The 20,779-nt window shown below is 40.1% G+C and overlaps 1 protein-coding gene across 1 annotated transcript in view; it reads right to left on the bottom strand.

Moving 5' to 3' along the window:
- ADK (adenosine kinase) overlaps positions 1 to 16,632 on the bottom strand; it is a 533,068-nt gene extending 516,436 nt beyond the window's left edge. The window contains exons 1-2 of the mRNA XM_004701182.3: positions 16,527 to 16,632; positions 7,728 to 7,802 (exon numbers count right to left, since the gene is read on the bottom strand). Coding sequence (XP_004701239.1) covers positions 7,728 to 7,802; positions 16,527 to 16,540 — 89 coding nt within the window. The 5' untranslated portion in view covers positions 16,541 to 16,632. The remainder of the gene's footprint in view (positions 1 to 7,727; positions 7,803 to 16,526) is intronic.
- Between the last annotated feature and the right edge of the window lie 4,147 nt (positions 16,633 to 20,779).

Raw genomic sequence — 20,779 nt, 5'->3', positions numbered from 1 at the left:
AGGTATATTCCCAATTACTTAATGTGTTCTGTGTAAGAATTATTTAGCAATATTTTAATACACTCATGAAAGCCCTATGGAGTAGTTCCTGAATAATACAATATTATACCAACTCAATGGCAATATATGTAAGATAATTTTTGGTTATTTTATGTCGTCTTAGTAATTATGTGACAATTATAAACTATAAATGACCAAAATATATTTTAAAAATTCTATTGATAGACAGATATTATTGTTATAAAATGCTTTCATGGATAAAACTCATAAACTATATAAATAATGCAATGTATATTACATGCTAAATAAAATTTATGTATAAAACATATTCATGCTCAAAACATTACATAGCAATAAAATCTAGTGAGATAAAGTGTAATGAAATTATAAATTTAAGGAGAAAAGAATATAAACATTTTAAACGTTAAAAAACACTTTCATGTATTTTTATAAGATGACGGAACCAAACCACTGCAATGGGCTCTGAAAAGTGTATTCAAGTCTTTAATCATTGACAACAGTTAAAAGTAAGGAAAGCCCAACCAAATCCATTGTTACCAAGTCAGTACCCAACTGCACATCCTACCACATCCTGCAAATCACCGCAATCCTAGAGGACAATGTAGAAAAACCCTTTGGATTTGAGGCTGTAACTCTTTGCAGGTGCAGGCAGCTTCATCTTTCTCCTGGGGAGGGTTGGCCTAAAATATAACCCACTACTCCACCTGGGCTCCTAAATATATAGGTATTTAAAGTCCACTAAGAGAGTGATTTCTCAATTTTAAAGTAGAATAAACACATGCACATATGAACTGGATGGAAACTCTAATAGCTGTACTTTTGATTTACCTACCTAGGGATCTTACTTGCTGTTTCTGTGTATGACTTGTTTTGGGGGGCGTGGATATTTCCGAAAATGTAACAATTATGGGTACTAGTTCTCTTCACCTGAGGTTTACGATTGTTGTTGTTTGCCTGGTATTTGTTCAGTATCTGACTGGATAATTTCAGTGAAATTTATCCTCCTCACCCCCACATGGCTATGTCCCTCAAACTGCCCCTGGGGGGACTCTGTGGGGTAACAGAGCTATCGATGGGGCTGTTTCTGACTACCAGTGTCATTGTCAGAGGCCATTGATTTTAACTCTATCAACTCTAACTCAAGGCAACCTCATGTGCATGAAAACAAAATGCCATCCAGAGCTGCACCTCCCCCAAGATCAAGTGGAGATTGAACCATTAGGATCCACAGGGTTTCACTGACTGATTTTTGGATTACTGGGCCTTTCTTCCTAGTTCATCTTAGTCTAGAAGCTCACATAAAAACGTGTTCAACATTATAACCATCTACAAGGCTCCCGACAGAGGGTATATTGGCCAGTGACTAAACCCAGGTATCTTACAAGAAAGAGGAGAATTCTATCACCATGGTTTACCTTTTTTTTTTTAAAGATCATTTTATTGGGGGCTCTTACAGTTCTTATAACAATCCATACATCAATTGTGTCAAGCATATTTGTACATATATTGCCATCATCATTTTCTAAACATTTACTTTCCACTTGAGCCTTTGGTATCAGCTCCTCTTTTTTACCTCCCTCCCTCCCTCCCACCCTCATGGCCCCTTGACAAATTATAAATTATTATTTTCATATCTTACACCAACCGCTCTCTTCCTCTACCCAAGTTTCTGTTGTTCCTCCCCTGGGACCGGTGTGTGTGTGTGTGTGTGGGGGGGGGGGGGGGGGGGAGGTTGCAGTGTTTATTCATCAATCACTGTGATGAAGTCTAAGCTAACAAAGAATAAGAAAGCCTGGCTTGGTGCACCGGGCGTGGTGCCAGAGGAGCGCCTGCAGCCTGAGCACGGTGCCTCCTCCCCGAGACTCTTTGAACGTCTTCAGGTCAAAGCAAGGGCCAACCTGACTTCAGCTCTCCTGAGATGGCCAATCAGCCAGACTACAACCTGGAGAAAATTGAGAACAAACCAGAACCCACCACAGACCTGCTTCCCAAGTACCTGCAAGCTTTCAAGAAAGCCCTGGTCCTGGTGATACAGGTGCAAGAGCAGACCAACAAAGAAACCAGCAGCAAGAAAAAGCCCCAGTGATGCCTCTAAACAAATCTGACAATGGAAGCTTCCCACAAACTCTGTGAAGCCCCCTTGTATATCTATCTCACAACTTTGGCCTGTTCCGTTATTTACAGGTTTAAGCCTGATTGACAGCAGTTACAAGAATCTGTTTGCAAGCTAACATTCCATGATCCTTGTAGTTCTTCCATCCCCCACTTTCTGCATACTGACCCTAAGTAACCACTAATAAATGTTGATATCTACTTTAAAAAATTAAAGAAAGAAAGACTGGCTTAAGGGAGTTCCTCTCAGAACTAAGACATGTAAATAGATAGAAACTATCATCCTTTTTCCTTCCCCTTCCAGCCTATGGAATCAACAACAAAAAATCTAACCTCTGGTTACAACTAAAGTTTTGACCAAAGACTTTTGGAAAAGCTACGGTAAATGTTGAGCTTCTAATGACAAACTCAAACCGTCAGCAATGTTGTACAAAAAACCTCACCGTTGAGTCGACATCTACTAAGTCCACACAGAAGAAGCACACCAACATCAGTGACCACAGGATTGTAAATCATATACCATATATTCTCGAGTATAAGCTGACCCGAATATAAGCTGAGGCACCTAATTTTACCACAAAAACTGCATAAAAAAATGGGCTGAAAATTTCAGCTTATACACGAGTATATATGGTAATCCAAAGCCAAAGGAGGGAATAGTATCAGAGCCTACATTGTACGACTCTGATTTGCAGAAGGCTATGGATGACACTGGGAGCCCAAAACACATTTGTGAGATCCACACAGGAAAGAAGCCTGTAGTGATCTCCTTCTATCCAGATCAGAGGGATGGAAGAAACAGATACCAAACAGAGTGCGCTGGAGAGATGACTCTAGGAGATCAAAATGACAAACATAGCCTGAAGCTAAAACCTTGTCAGCTAATCTTGCCTCTCTGGCTTTCAACATTTTCTGTGTTTTGGCTTTGTCATATTGGGGTTTATCTCAGATGTATTTTATCACTGGGGGTAACCCTCTGGAATTCTGGTTATATGTTTTAATGTTCTTTTGGCATATGAAACCCAAGATTGATGAGCCTACAGAGGAAGCAAATAGAACAGGGGTTCCTGGGGGGCACACTGGGGAGGAAGGGGAACTCCTTGATATCACGGGGTTCAAGAAGAGAATGTTTTTAAACTAATTGTGGTAACAATTCTGTAATACTACATGATGTGAGTGGCCTATGGAATATGATATGATATCTGTATTAGCTCCCAATAAAGTGGTTTTGGGAAAAAACCTCACTGCCATGGACGCCATTCCAAATGACAATGACAGCAACACTAAGGCTGTCTTTAGGGAGCAGAAACCTCGTCTTTCTCTCCAGCTGTTCAGCTTGTACTGCTCTTTGGACTCTCAGTCAGACATAGCTTCGTTAGTCTTTTTCCCATTTATCTTTTATCTGTACTATTCTATGCTGAGTACAATCTTATTTGTCTCACTATTATAACTTTGTGATCATTTCCACCCCAGGACAAGTCTTACCCTCCCTGAACTGGGAAAGGGGGAGGAATTGCTGGCTTTGGTTCAAATACAAAACTCTTGACTTTTCTTTCACTGGTGAAAGTAGGTCGGCAGAGTTCCTCACACTTCCATGCTGAAACTAGTCACACATTTTCATTAGCAGCAATTCAAAACCTTTGGTATTCAGAAGGTATCGCTAAACCTGCCCATCTTACATCACACCTCCATTTATTCACAAGTACATTTTAATCGGGGTTCTGTTCATCACTTCACCACTATTCATCGAAATGACATCATCAAAAACCAAACTCACTGCTATCAAATCCATGCTGACTCACAGGGGCCCTGTAGGACAGGGTAGATAGAACTGCCCCTGAGTTTCTGAGACTGGAACTTTACTTTCACAGAATACCGTTTTTCTCCTGCGGAGGAGTTGGTGATGTGGAATGGCTAACTTTGCGGAAAGTAGCTGAACTCATAACCACTACCTCACCAAGGCTCCTGAACTCACCCAAATAATTGCTGAATCCAGTAGACCTTTAAAGGCCTTAATACACTAGACAACTCTGTTGCATCTACTATTTTTGACCACTATATCCAACAAACCCACTATGCCTTAGTTCCATATTAAAGCTGAAACTCTAATCACTCGGTTTGCAGAAGACTACAGTTTACAGTGGGATCTACCCCGTTTAGTCTTAGCATGAACTTATCCTTTGAGTTTTTTCAGAATGTCAACGAAGGAGGAGCAGTCACAATGTAAAAGATTTGTTTAGGGGCGCCCTTAATAGAAAGTTGGGGTAGGTGAACCAACACACTGGATGGTGTAAGATACAGCACACACACAAAAAAAGATAATAACAATAATATTTAATATAATTACAAGGGTTCCTGGGGGTAGGGTTGGGGAGGGCAGGGATAAAGGAGAGCTGACAACAAAGAGTGCAAGAAAGAAAATGTTTTGAAAATGATGGTGACAACAATAGTACAATCATACTAATCTATAGATTGTTATAGTATTTTAAGAGCTCCCAATAATGTGGGAACAAAAAAGTTGGGGTACCAGAGCCACATATCTACTCCATTGGTTGTAGGGCCCAAGAACAATCCTGAAAATTCTTCCAAACTGCAATAGCATACATGTGTCCCAATCATGGTATTTTCCCTTTCGTAGTCCCGCCTGCAACAGTGATGAACTGAACTGCCACTTGTACTTTTGTGACTAGTTTTGATTTTTATATTCCATAATTAGCAATGCGGCTGTGAGTCCTCTGGACACCATCATGGCCTCATATTGAGGGTCTCCCTCATCCAAATTATTTGTCTTTCCTCCGTCTGGTCTTAGTCCCGTTTAAGACTTAATGGAGTCTATAAAATATTACACACACCATATATACTTGTGTATAAGCCAGGTTTTTCAGCACATTTTTAAGGTAGTTTTTGTGGTAAAATTAGGTCCCTCAGCTGATAGTTGGGTTGGCTTATACTCGAGTACATATGGTACATATAGTTTTTAGATTTGGGGTCTTTTCTCCTTTAGAACAGTTCTCCTGCTAAGCTCCTTATTTCCTCTTACTTTCTGGCCCCAAATATCCCTTTTTTGTCCACTAACTGTTTTGTCTCCCTGTCTCCCTTTACTTCATACCCTTTCTCTAGAAAGAGCATTATTTCAGAATCATGATTCACATTGAATTTCATAATTCCAGGTGAAGCAGGTGCAGTGAGAGATAGCACACATGGTGGCTCGTGACATGTTCATTAAACCTCCACCCAGGGTGCTGGGAAACAAACTAATACAACTGTTCAGGATCCTCTTCTGGCATCAGCAAATCTCCTGACCACCTGGTTTTTTTCTCAAAAAGCCACCTTCTCGATCCACTTAGCTCAATTAGAGGGACTCCATGAAATAACTGTAATGCTTTTTTCTGCCCATTGTCTCCTCAATTAGAGTACTAACCATTTAAAGGCTTACAAGTAACTTGCCTTATTTAACTTTGTATTCTCAGTATTTGGCATTTTAAGAATGGCAAGGAAGGAGCATTAAATCTCTGACTTTACAAAGGAGAAGAATCAAGCTCCACATCAGCAAAAAGCTAAATCCTACGTAATTGACGTTCAAAGCATACTCTGCCTGAGGATAAACCTTTTTATAGTGCTGGTTAATGGTCAGACAGGCCTCCACCCTTCAACTTTCCGACACCAACTGTCCCTCCTGCCGCACTCTCTAAACTAGGTTCAATAATGAGACCAACCTCATGACCATGGCCTTTATTAGGGAAATTCAGGGTCAGAAATGCTCAGTTTTTCAACTCAGAATAGACACTTCCAGGTCTCTCTTGGATCCTCAACCTCTTGGTGGGAATGTTTCAAAGCCCCTATAGAACTGCTGATAGGGATGGGAAAAGTGGGGAAGGGGAAAAGGGAGAGGGGGAACCTGTCACAAGATTGAACATATAGCCCCCTGCTCCAAAAGGGGACAGTAACAGAAATGTGGGTGAAGGGACAGTGTAAGATACAAAATAATGATAACAATATATAATTGATCAAGGATTCACGAGGGTGTGAGGATGAAGGAGGGAAGGGTAAAAAGAGGAGCTTATACCAAGGGCTCAGTAAAAAATGTTTTGGAAACAATGATGGCAACATTTGTACAAATGTGCTTGGTACAATTGATGTATGGACTGTTATAAGAGCTATAAAAGCCCCCAATAAAATTCTTTGTTAAAAAAAGAACTGATAATTGGCCAAAGCTCATGCTAGTCTGCTATCAGCCTCGACCCAAAGGCACTAAATTCCAGTTTCATGGAACAGCAAAGCTAAGAACCTCAGTTAAGTTCCCAGATGCACCCCACTCCACAGTGAGCCTCCAGTTAGATACATTCCATTTTCTCTCTCCATGGCCCAAGAAGCCCATCATTTTGTCTCTTGGTTCTGCTTCTGCCAATTCTCTGTCACCATAGCTTTCTGCCCTGGATCAAGGAGGCTCAGCACAAAGGAATCTTGAGATCCAATCCAATGACATGCTCCACCCCAAGCTTTTCTTCCTTGATGTCCTGAGCTGCTCCTTCCTCTTTCTGAAATGGCTAATTTTATACTCAGCGGGATGGCAAAATCGACCAATCTCACATGACAGCTGCAGATAGTTACAACCACAATTAACCCAATTAACAATTATGCACAACCAGCATCCCCTACCTTCTTTTAACCAGACCTACTGGAAAAAAAGCCATTTGAGAGATGTTATAGACTGTAGCTAGAAGATCTATGTTAAATAATTTATTGCAAATCAAGAGAGAGAAAACAGGTTAGTGGCTCACAGAAGAGCTAGTGAGAAAATGAGGACTGACTGACTAATAGGCATAGGAGTTTTTTCTGAATGGCGGAGGGTGACAAAAATATTCTGGAGTTAATAGTAATGGTTCAATGTACTGGAAGTCACTCAGCTGTATTCTTTAAGATGGTTAAAATGTAGAATCTTTATTATGCAAATTTTAAATTTATGATTTAAAAAGTGGTTGCCCCTACGGGACAGAGCTTGGACTGTATTTTAGGGGAACAGCAGATTGCTTTCTAATCATTAACCCATTTTGACTACTTAGTTATCTCCATGTACCAAATGGAGTCAACAGCTGGGTAAAAAAACTGATTTTCCAACTAAGTTAACAACATCTAAACCTACTACTAAAGAGGAAAGAGAAGAGATTCTTAGATTTTCAATTATGTCCTATAATCTTCTGAACCTTGTCCTCTAATCTGCTATATTTCATTCCCCATTTATATTATAGGACTTTTATACTATAGATGTAGTTAATAAACAGTCCTTTAAATTTTAAGCACTAAATCATTATGCAAATTATATACACATCTTTTAAATCAGTATGTAAATTATATACACATCTTTCTAAGAATACAAAATGCATTTTACATGAAAATAGTATTATTAATGAACATGTATTCACAAGGGAAATTGCTGACAATTAAAAAATAATGATATATACTTCTTAGTACTAAGTTTTAAATTTCCTGAGTTTTCTTCCAATTCATTATTAGAAAATAAATCCAAAGACAGAATTTTCACTAGTTTCTTCAGCTATAGATTTCATATAGGACACATGAAATCTAATACTTACCTATCAAGGAAATCCTTGTCTACCACAGCAGAAATGTCAAGAAGAGGATTTCCCATTCCAAAGAGAACATTTTCACTAAAAAAAAAAAAAAGACAAAATGCAAGCACAAGTTAGAAAAACTTTTGAAAGTTGATGTAGAACATGTAGACAAATAACATAAAAATAGGTATCTTCGTGTTGTCTTGAGAATAAACTTGCTAGGTTTATTATATCTTTCATCTGATTATTAGAGGTAGAACATATTTTCAACAGTAGCACAACATCATTTAGAAAGGAGGATATTTAAATTGGATAGAAACAACTAATGATCGAAACTAATAAAGTTACATATTATTTTATAAAGAAGGAAAGTCTATTACAACAAAGTTCTGTACTTGATAAATATGTTCAAAACTGACACTGTAGTAAGATGTCCAGTTACTGAAAGTTATTAGGGAGCACAGAGGAATTCCGGATAAGTCCTGCAAGTGACCTCACTTTGACAAAATGAGGACGACTATAGGGAAGCCTTCACAATCAGTATCATCATTGATAAACTTTTCAATCAAAAGTTTTCAGAATTCTCCAGTGGAACTAAAGAACAACTACAGGGGGTATTTAATAACTGTTAAAAACAGATCAGCATAGTTGTAAGTAGTTTTGAGTGTGATGAAGTCTCTTTCCCACAAATTATTGCAAAATAGCAATGGCTCAAATCCAAAGAGAAAGCACATCTCTATCTTTGAAGGACCCCGACGGACTGACTGCTAGAAAAACACTGGTGGCCATGGTTAAAACAGCCTCGATAGAAGGCATTGTTCTAAATTATTCAGTAAGATTTGCCTCTCTGTAATTTCCCATGCTGTTTTCATGCTCTATATTAACTTCCCAAAAAGATGTTTACTTGTCATTTATCAATTATGCCCAGACATTTGACTATGTGGATCATAAAAAAGTACGGATAGCCTTGAGAAGAATGGGAATTCCAGAGCACTTCATTATGTTCATTTGAACTTGTACATGGATCAAGAGGCAGTTGTGTGAACAAAATAAGGGAATACTGCATGGTTTAAAATCAAGAAAGGCTTCAGGAACAATAATGGGAGTAGTGATACCATAAGGGTAGGGGGTTGGTGAGGGGAGAAAGAGAGAATCAATTGCAATGATCGATGTATAAACCCCCACCTCCAACGCCACCCAGGGTGACAAACAACAGAAACATGGGTGAAGGGAGACAGCGGTCGGTGTAAGAAATGAAAATAATAATAATTTATAATTTATCAAGGATTCATGAGCGTGAGAGGGGAAGGGGAAAATGAGGAGCTGATACCATGGGCTCAAGTAGAAAGAAAATGTTTTGAAAAGGATGATGCAGTAATAAGTACAGCAATCTGAAATTTACCATTCATATGAAAGACTCAGGTTCTGAAATGAGTGCAAACATTCTGTCTCAAGGTTCTAAAAAATAAAAAACTATCTAACAAAGAAAGCAGTTTAATCTTAGCCATATGAACATTCTCCATCTGAATGATATACCATCCTATTGAATGCACCCTCAAAAAGTCCTGGGTCTTAGAAAAATACCCCAGGACTCCACCCACAGACCACATGAATTTTCCAAGGTCCGCCCAACACACAGACGCAGTTTCTGAGTAATTATGAGGGCACAGTCATGTTCAGGATCCCAGAATAGTCTTAGACCAAACCTAACTCCTGTCTAAGCAGGTCACAGAAGAGAGCAGCAAACACTCTCCGTCTCCCTAATTCCCCTTACCAGTCCTTCACTGGCACAAACCCAAGCTGTAAGCAATGCCAAACCTAGACTGGACACTGATGCTAAAAACAGAAGGCAATATTCAGAAACCAATTCTTGAAATAATGTTGTTCTGGAAAGTACATAAAGTTGGAATCAGAAAACCATAGTTCTATCTTGAGCTCTTACAACTGTCTAACTAGGAATGGCACAAAGCTTCACCTTGGGCCTCAAAATTAATTATGGAATACGAAAAAGCAGGATTATCTCTGATATCTCTAAAATGTCTACTATCTCCTGAATTTAATCCAGGTTTTAATTTTCCTGAGGAATCCTGATAGCACAGTGGTTATTCATTGGACTGCTAACCTCAAGGTCAGCAGTTTGAAACCACCAGCCAATCTGCGGAAGAAAGACATGGTTTTCCACTTCTGTAGTTACCCCACAAGGGTAGTTCCACCCTGTCCAGCAGGGTTGCTATGAGTCAAAATCGACTTGATGGTGATTACTAGTTAATTTTCCTACTGGACCAACTAAAAAGCATCAAGTTCTCAAAGTGTTCTATGGTTTCCCAAACCATAAACAGTTGAAATACAATAGATATACATACAATGTAGATTTTGTATATATAATAAAGGCAAGGATAAAAATTGTTTCTCAAGGACAATTTGTTTTAGAGGATGTAATTTTACACTCATCAGCACACAATCACCTATCACTATATTTAGCAGCAATTATTTAAAGTAAGTGTAAAAAACAGGGGCACTGGCTATGAAGTCATAGTTTGACAATTTTTTACCATGATCACTGACCTTACCCACACGAAAGGGTCAACAATGGCTATCAAAAGAGCCCTGGTGGCACAATGGGTTACTTGTTGGGCTACTAACCCAACTATAAATCACTAGATGCTCTGCAGGAAAAAGATGAGGCTTTCTAGTTCAGTAAAGATTTACAGTCTCAGAAAACCAAAGGGACAGTTCTCTGTCCTATATTACCACTCAGTTGAAAACAACTCCGTTTCAGCGAGTTTTTTGAGAATGCCTACCTTATGAGTTACTCTTAATTTGCAAATGAGACTATGTCTAACATCATGGCTGTGGAACCTACATCTGAATGACATAAATGCATTTGAAAATGGAATGAAAAGATAACAGAAGCTCTCTACATACTATTTTTAAGTGCTCATATTTCTAAAATCAGTCATTGAAATCCTTATGAAACAGTTATTATTCTGACAGGCATTGGGAGGGTTAAATGAGTCTCTCAACACAATGTTAGTTTGTTTGGGTTTTTTTTACTTTCTATTGTGGTTTGGGTGAAAGTTTAGTGAGTTAGTTTTCCATGCAACAATTAGACACATTTTGACACTGGCTGTAATTGCCTCAAATGAACTGCACACTTCCCCTTTCCTCCTTGGGTTCCCCATTTCTATCTGTACTTATTTCTTAAGCCTTCCTGCCTTCTGAGCTTTGCTTTTTGGGCTAAAGCTACTACCCACTTGGTCTTATGCGGTTGACTATTCTAAGTAGTACGTTACTCCTTGATACTACTTTTCACTTTGTAAGCCTGAAACTGGTACAGTAGAAGTTGTTATCTGGAGAGGAGTTCATTTTGAGCCTTGAAGGGCTTCTATAGCCTTGGAGACCCCACTGGTCTCTGGTGTTTTTAATGATTAGAATTTTGTTCCACGTTCTTTTTCTCCCTCTCGGTTCAAGACCTTCTACAGTGATCCCGATCAGAGAAGTCTATAGTAGTAACCTGGGTCCATCAAGTTCTCGTTTCAGATTAGCAGAGGCTGTGGTTTGCGTGGTCCAGTCTTCTAGAATAATTGTTTCCTTGAGTTGTTTTTTTATTTTATTTTATTCACTCTTCTTTGTTCTGGATGAGGAGAGACCAGTAATTGCATCTTACATGGTCACTACAAAGCTTTTGAAACCTGAGTTACTACTTACCAAAGTAGGATATAGAACATTGTCTTTGTGGACTATGTTATGCCGATAAATACATACACAGATTATATAAGTACCCAAGCCCAGTGACTCACTTCCTCAAGGTATTTGGCTATGGCTAAGAAGTTTTGATCAGAAGAAAATGAGGCTCTCTACTCCCATAAAGAATTAGTCTCGGCCTGCCCTCTCTGCCCACGCTGTGCGCAGACCTGGCTGTTGAGGTCATGGCCGTCTAGGAGGAGCTGCAAATTCCTGGTTGCAAGGAAACCATGCCAAGTGCCAAAGTGATCGAAGAGCCAGCTTTCTCGTCATGCACGCCAAGTTTAACAAATATCATGTGAGATCTTCAAGCCAAGACTCTGTGACACTTGAATATACCACAGATGTGTCTTCTGCCTGAAACTCCTTGTACCTCTTCAGCTCAAAGCAAGGGCCAACCTGACTTAAGCTCTCCCACGATGACCACGCAGCTTGGCTATGACCTGGAGACCATTGAGAACAAAGCAGAATCCACCCTCGCCAACTTTACCAAGTACCTCTCAGCCCTCCAAGGTTTCAGGAAGGCCCTGCACCTGGCCATGCAGGTGGAGGAGCTAGCCAGCAAATAAGTCCACAAGAAATAGCCCCAGTGGTGACTGCAAATAAATTTAAAACTAATGGAAGTTTCCCACAAACTTTTTGAAGCCCCCTTGTATATTTATCCCACAACTTTTGCCTGTTCAATTATTTACAGTTTAAGTCTTATTGACAGCAATTATAAGAATGTTTGCAAGCGTACCATTCCATGATCCATGCAGTTTTTCCATCCCCGCTATCCTCCACCCCCCACTTTCTGTATACTGATCCTACTAACCACTAATAAACTTTGATATCGATTTTTTAAAATGTATAGTCTTGGAAACCCACAGGGGCAGAATCGACTCGATGGCAACGAGTGAAGAAGTCTTAAAAACATTATCCCGTTTGCTCTACTATATCTTTGGATATATTTACATCAAACACAATCCCATATGTAGAAGAATCTTGCAAACCTATAAATATTCCTATATGTGCTTCCAATCACCTTCCCACATCTGCTCCACTTGCATGTCTGCCCATAGACACTAGGGACTTCATCAAGGTCGAGGGAAAATAGAATTAAATGACAGTGAAATTCCTCTATAAACTTGTTGAAGCCCTCCCATATTGTTTGTTATTACTATTATTGCAGGATTGTGTATGCGACAGTATTTACCTTTGTTGTCTTTTGCTCTGGTGCACTTCCCAGTGTTTTCCATTTACCTTGGTCATGTTGCACTGACCTCCCCACTAATATATTGCCTGTACCTTCATCCACATTAATGTGCGCCTACTCTCTAGTTAGTAATTTGCTCTCCCTTTTCCTCTTATGCCTAATAACCATCAAAGAATGTTCCGCAGTGTTAACTTCTGTTTGATTTCTAATAACAGTGGTCACATACAGCACTCAATTTTGTCCTTTCATGATTCTTATTTCACTCAACATAATGTCCTCCGAGTTCAACCAGCAGATGTTTTACAGATTTGTCACTTCTTTAGCATTTTGTAGTATTCTATTTTGTTTATGTACCGTTGTTTTTTTATCCATTCATTACTGATAGGCACTGTGTTATATCAGGTTGACTGGAGAAACAAAATCATTGACACTCATATATGTGTGAGAGAGAACTTTATATCAAGAAGTAATTATGCATCAATAAAACATTCCATCCCAGGCCAGATAAAGTCCATAGTTCCATATTAGCCCATGAATTCCTCTTGAGTCTCACACAGCACATGCAATAATGTCAAATGCAGGACGATCACAAGCCAGTGGGTGTAAAGTCCTGTAGATCCAATGGCAGTGGACGCACCTTCAAGGCTTTGATTGCCATCAGTGTGGCTCCATGTGGCTTGTCACCAGGAAGGTGAAGCAGAGAGTGTGTCCCGCCTCCAGGGAAGAAGTTCCCATAACCTCATGAGAAGATCATGCTCATAAAGAGAAATCAATCAGGTTGTGACCTGATTGACAGGCTAGACTACACCCCTTCATTCTTTTATCAAGTTGGCATTAAATTGTGTAACAGGCACTTTGGTAGTTTCCGTTTTTTGTACTGTGAATGTTGCAATGAATATGGATATACATAGATCTATTCATGCCATGGCTCTTATTTCTCTAAAATACATACTTAGTAGTGGAATTGCTGGATCATATTTCTATCTCCAAATGGTAAGTAAGCACCATACTGTGTTCCACAGTGGTCTTACCATTTTATGGTCCTACCAGCAGGGTATTAGGGTTCCGGTCTCTCTTTACATGAGGGGTAAGCTTTTATTCTGCCAAGGGGCATATTGGTCAAACATTTAGTTAACTTATCCCTAATGTGACAACATGTAGAACTGCTTCTCTGTGATGAGGTATGTGATGTTAGCTGGTAATGATGATTCCACAGACCAGATGTTCTCACCACTGGTCTGCATCCTCACCAGATTTATGTTCTTTTACTGAACTTTGCTATTATTGCCAAAGTGAGAGAGCTAGCTCATTGTTGCTTTGACTTGTTATCTAATAAAAGGAGTCCTGGTGGTGCTGCTATCCACAAAGTCGGTGGTTCAAACACACTAGCTATAATGGTTCAAACCCACCTGCTTGGGGGCTAAAAGACGAGGCAATGTACAGCAGCAAAAATGTACAGACTTGGAAACTCTAACAGGGTCACTGTGACTCAGAACTGACTCTATTGGTTTGACTTTGGGAATGGCTGATGATTGCAGGTATTTCTTCGTATGTTTGTTGGCCACCTGCATATGTTCTTCAGTGAAGTGTCTGTTCATGTCCTATGTGTTTTTAAATTGGATTGTCTTTTTGTTGTTGAGGTGATGTTTTCTCTAAATTTTAGAGAATAATCCCTTGACACTTATGTCGATAGCAACTGATTTTAAACTAACATCCTTTCATAACATGTCAGTTAGGGCGGGTGCCAACCTTTAACTCACTTTTTTGAAAAAGAACAACCATTCAACCCAATGTGGAGCTGGGAAGAGCAAAATTAATAGAGAAAAGGCACATCCGTCACTTGCTATATAGTGAAAGCTTTAGACTTGGGTGTTTCTCCACTCAGTAGTAGCCAGCAAAGACAGGGAATTTTGAGAACACATATAGCTGATTAACATGGAAAACATTTGACTTACACTTCTAATTAGCAGCATGATGACAGACAGGGATGGGAAAAAGCAGAAAGAGGAGCTTAATTCTTGATATTAAGTACTATACTAATTCATGCTGAAATACTGTTAGCTTAATGTATATGCCCAATCATTTACTATGATAATCTGTCCCAATGGTTCTCTATGTTTCGTAATCTGAATTTTCCCTTCTGTACAATGAGATAAGTAGCTACTCTATGTTAGTATGGAGTTATGCAATTTAAGAAAGTGAAATTATATCAGAGTTTAGCAGGGTGTTACAGTTTACCTAATCTTAACTGAGGGCCACAGCCTAACGTCATCTCTTAAATATTGTGCAGTCAAAAAACCAAACCCTTAAATTACCAGTCATAGACCAAAACCTACTTTGTGTCTTCTCACATTTGTGCTGGGGCACAATGGAACAATACTTTTAGAGTAGCAGGTAAGGGCAAATAAGGGCAATTTATCTCTTTTTAAAAACACCTGAATTAGACAAAAACAAAATTCAAATATGAGAAAGGGAAAAGTATCAGAGCTAAAATTATGAATGCCCAATTGGTAGAAGGGTATGGAGGACCGTGGAAGCCCCAAACCCATTTGCAGAGTAACTAATTAGATTAAGCTGCTGGCAGACCCCCACTAGCCACAGGCAAGGGTCTCAAACAGCCTATCAGATATCATTGTAATCTTGATTATGATGGATCAAACTTGCTACTTGGTCAGCTGACCTCCATTACTGACCCAATCTCAATTTGTTCTACGTGCAAGTATTTCTTGTGTGGTTCGTGACAAAAAATTTCTTCCCTGGTTTTTTAATATTGAGGGTGGTCTTTTCTTTCTTATTCATTATTTGTATTTTTATCTTTATATTATTATTTTATCTTTTCCGCTTTATTTCAATTTTGTTTTCATTGTATCTATGGGGTTTCCCAGTTTGTGACACACAGGAGTAGATGTAAAGAGATAATAACTGATGCAAGGGTTTACAGGAAATTCAGGGATGGGGGTGGAAGACAGGGAGGGTGAGGGGACTTCAGGAGTGAACAATGAAGGCAAGAGTGGGGAGGGAGAACTACAACTGACAGTGATTACACAACTCATTTTAAAGGTGATTTAACCATGGTGGGTGGGGAAAATGTTCTAAAATTGATTGTAGTACTGATTGTACAATTGAATAGTATGATACGTGGATTAGGTGCCAATAAAAATGGAAAAAAAATAGCTGAATTAGCATAAGTTAAACATTCAGTTGAGGCTACACAGAGAAAGTAGACAAGCCCATTATATTGTAACCATGAACAAAAACCCTTCAAAACTCTGCAAGAGAAAATTGGGGAAAGCTTTCTGCTTTATTATTTTCATTATAATCCTAGTATTTCACAACACTTATGTCACTTGTGATTCTCGGGGAAAAAACAGTGCCTTCTCAGAGTACAAATTCCAATCATAAATAAACATTTTTCTTCATAAGTAAACATTTTAAGGACACAGAATTTCTCAACTTGGGAGCAACCTACCTGCGTCAGACAAGGGGCAACTTTGGAGGTCTGATTAGCCACAGATGAAGTTCTCTCGGAAAGCATGTCATGCAGGCATGCACACACATGGTGCCGCAGGCCCTGAGCTACCCCGAGGTTGAGAGGCAAAATTGTTCACGAAAAATCCACTACACACAAGAAAGCGTCAGACCCTGGAATCTGGGGGACGAGAACCTCCGAGGCGCGGGGATGTGCCACAGACCCAAAAAACTTCGGAGGAAATCCGAAATGACCGAATTGAAAGTGCACAGAGCACCACCAGCATGGCAGGGGCCAAGGGCAAGGAGGGCTGCAGACCACCCAGGAAAAAAAGGGCAACAGATCTCATGCAATGAGGAGACTATCGCTCAGCAAGGAAGTACAGTGGTTCAGGCTGCCGCCCTCCCTTTACCTGACGGACGTCATGATTTCGCTTTCCTGCCTCACGCAACAGCGCCCGTGTGCGATGCTCCGCGCCTTCACCGGCAGCAGCAGGTACCAAGGCAACTGCTCCTCTGCTCCTGCACGCCGCGACGGGCAGCGCGTCCTTACACACCCCGCAGGGGCGGGCCCGGCGGGGCGGCCTGCGGCGCTGATTGGCTGCGCCTGGCGAGGAGGCGGTCAGGGGCGGGCACGGCGGGCGGCCTGCCACGCTGATTGGCTTCGGTTGGCGAGGGGGCGGCCCTCCGCCTGGCGCACAGCCCAGATCCTCCCGGGCGCCGCGGGTAACCGCGAGCTGTCCGCCCGCCACGCTGCTCCTGCCGGCGAGCCAACGTGGACTAGCGGGCGGGCTAGCAGGCGCCGTGGCCATCTTGAGTCCTGGTAGCACCGGTTCCCCGGACCCAGTTTACGAGGGGTGAAGTTGGGTGCCCGTCTCAAAAATGGCCGATCGGCTGGGCCCCGGCTTGCCAGTCACATGGCATCGCTCCACCGCGGCAACTTCGGGTGGCTCAGGATTGGGGAAGGTGATGCTAGCCCGGAAGACTAGCAAGTGACAGGTCTGATCTTTGAAGATGGAAGCTTAACCGCCTGCAAAAACCATTTGCAGATAAAAAGCAACTACCTGAAAAACCTGTGACTGGGAAAAACCAAATGATTGGCAACTGCAGTAGGCTATGCTATATTGAAGAACCTGCAACCTTTCAGAATAGATTGATTATTCTGTTGACCCGCAAAAGTTCTTGGGCATGAGGAATAATTGGAACACCTTAGTATATAGAAGTGCCTGGGGCTCAATTTAAATCTAGTGAATCAGACTCCTGAAGGGTGATCACGCACTGCATCGGTACATTTAGCATACTTACATTTCAAAGTTTTAAAACAAGGGAAATACCTGCCTATGCAGTGCTATAGGGCAATCTGCAATACATAGAGACGCACTCAAACTCTTAGTCCCAATCATGTAATTTGTGTCGTCGTTGAATCTAATTGAGTGAGATTAAGTAAAGTGAACCACTTAATATGCCTATAAACACATGCACTAGAATTCCATCTTGGGGTGGGAGGAGTAAACATCACTTAAAAACCTAAATAGCTTGTCTTTCTTCCTTTTTGTATTACCTGTACAATAGTATTTATTATAGTAACAGACTGCAACCTCCAGTGGCAGTCATTTAATGACCATTCAGGATATGGTGATCAATTTCCTAAGTCTGAACATCATTTACACCAAAAACACAGCTGTGCTATTTATTTCTCAACATCTCATTAGAGAAAATGGGCATTCTTACTTTTCTAGGTCTTCAAACTTAACCTGGAGCCCTGGTGGTTATGTGTTGGGCTTCGATCTGCTTGGTTGGCTGTTCAACACCACCAGTGGGAGCTCCACAGGAGAAAGGCTGGGCTTTCTACTCCAGTAAACAGTTATAGTCTCAGACAACCATGAGGGGTGGTCCCTGTTGAGTCGGCATTGACTAGATGGCAGTACGTTTGTTGGAATTTTTTTTTGAAACGTAACCTAAGTAATATTCAAACATTTTCTTCGTAGAGCTTTGCTGATCAATATGGTGCTGCTAGCCACATGTAGCCATTGAGTACTTGAAATGTGAGCAATGTGAAGATATGGAGGTTTCTTCCTTTACACAAATGTATAAATGTTTAAACTGAAGCAGTATAATTTTGTCTGTTAAACACAATGTCTTGTTTTAGTCGGACAGTACATTTCGCATAAACCATTTAAAATTTAGCATACAAATTAAGATGCTCTACTTCTGAAATCCACACCAGATTTTTCATGATTATAATAAAGGAGCCTGGTCTTAGTCAGGTTGCTAATAAAAAGATCAGCACTCCTTTGTAGAAAGAGAGCCTAAAAACCCGAGGAAGTTCTACTAGGTTCACTATGAATCAGAAGTTTAAAAAAAGAATATATCTCGGCAATATTTTTATTAGTTACATGTTAAAATAGCATTTTTATTAAAATCAATTTCAGCTATTTATTTTTCCTTATTTTTTTATTGTATCTACTGAAATTTTAAAATTTGCATCTCTCACCTACTGTTTTTTTTCCATCCACTGATTCCAACTCATGATGACCTTTTATACCAGAGTGGAAGTGATCTTTTGGGTTTCTGAAACTTTAAATCTTTTTTCCCCAGTTTTATTGGCACATAAACCACATACGGTATCATATAATTCACTAGCTCAATCATATCATGAAGGATTACACAATCATTACCCCAATTTTAGAACTTTTTTCATGGTTAAGTCACTTTTAAAATGAGTTGCGTAATCACAATCAGTTCTAGTGCTCCCTCCCCCACACCTACTTCTAAATGGCAGAGCTGTTCTAGAATCTAAAATGGTAGCCTTGCTTCTTTCCCTGCCTATCACTGTTGACAGAAAAATTATGTCCATAAAATAAAACTAGTAGGAAAATCACAAGCGTGGTTTCTTGCTAACCATCTAACACAGCGGTTCTCAACCTGTGGGTCCCAACCCCTTTGGGGGTCGAATGACCCTTTCACAGGGGTCGCCCGATTCATAACAGTAGCAAAATTATAGTTATGAAGTAGCAACAAAAATAATTTTATGGTTGGGAGGTCTCCACCACATGAGAAACTGTATTAAAGGGTCGCGGCATCAGCAATAGGTAGGTTGAGAACCACTGCTCTAACACATCAAATCCCCAGCCTCCCAAAATTCAACTCTCCTTAGGAATGCTACATTTAGCATTTTTCTCTCTGAATAAAGCCACGGCCTATAAAACTGATGTGCCTAACCCCTAAGTAAAGGCTGTTAAAGTACTCAACTCTTCTTAGTTACTTAGTGCGGTAAGACTTTGACCAAATGTCCACAGGCCAAATGAGTCCATTGGTCCTCTAGATTTAAACAGGAGCTGAATCAAAGCTGCAGCTGGAGAGCAATTTGAAGTAACAGAAACAATGACTAATTCAACATTTTCCCCCTTCCTATTGTAAAAAATGTTGATAACCCAGATGGAATAAAAATCAAAGGAGGAATAAGTCTTTAAATAATTTCAAAACTGCGCTGTAACTCTCATTATGTAAAACAGTGCTTCTCAAATTTTACAATGCCTCTCTTGTGAAATCTTGTTCAAAAACGGGTTTTACTCAGTCAAAGGCTAAGGAAATTTTGCATTTGTTTATGCTCCCAGCTTTGCCCAATAGCTTTTGCCTTCATGCCAAGCTCCGTGTAGGAAGGGGTAAAGAAAAATGATCTGGCTTACCCCCACCCTGCCTTAACTTTCTACATATTTGCAATATGAAAAGAAAACTAACAGCTAACAAGTACCCAAAAAATGGGTTTGGGGGCATTCTTAACACCTTAGCAAACTCTGAAAGGTAGAAAGATTAAGGATAAAGGGGGTTGTCTCCTCTACACTAAACGAAAATTAGCTGGCCAACAACATTACAGCATATGTGCTATTACATCACATGTGCGCCTGTACTTGGCCACTAAGATCTGCCAACACCCTCAACATGCCCCCAGTAGGGATAGGAGGGATAAATAACAGACTGAGGGCAAGCCGCTCCCCTCTTTCAGGTAGATTTCTTGAAGGTGGCATGCAGGATCTCTCCTGTGTATGCAGTGCCCTCTCAGGGCCAGCACGCTTTGTCCAGATATTTTCTTCCTCTTTCGGTTCAGGAACTCTTTAGACTCTGTGAACTCCTCTTAAAGGCCACTTTTCCATTTTTCCCACACCCCTGACGTGGCCATTTTCAGTGGGGAACTTTCCCACAGCCCCCACCATTCGGCCTTGCACATTTCCCAGAGAGAGCTTGTACTGTCTGAGATTGTAATACCAGAAAATCCCCCTTTCCCTCATAAAAGTTACTTGGATTTACAAAAGTGTTTCTGCCTCGTGAATTCTTTCAACGTTGAGAAGAACCTAGGTAAATTCAGAAACCTAACAATTCTACTCTTGATTTTTAACAATAAAGTTGTAAAACAATTGATTTTGGTGTCAAAACAAATAGTTGGAATACAAACTATAATTGTTTTTATTAACAAATATACTGAATTATAAGGAGTTAAGGGAAGATATAGGTCTGTAATATTCAAATACGTAATCAAATGTATGGCACAAAACATTCAGAAAACTTATTTTTGATGGTGACATTTTCTAACTTAAAAATCTTTTAAATGTTTCTTACTGTATTAGACCTTAAATTCTGAGCACTCTGGGTTACTATAGGCTATGGA

Source organism: Echinops telfairi, unplaced genomic scaffold (genome assembly GCF_000313985.2).
Source record: "Echinops telfairi isolate 266 unplaced genomic scaffold, ASM31398v2 ScPeMD7_70;HRSCAF=299, whole genome shotgun sequence".
In the NCBI taxonomy this organism is placed as follows: Eukaryota; Metazoa; Chordata; class Mammalia; order Afrosoricida; family Tenrecidae; genus Echinops; species Echinops telfairi.
This window is presented reverse-complemented; position numbering and strand designations above follow the sequence as displayed.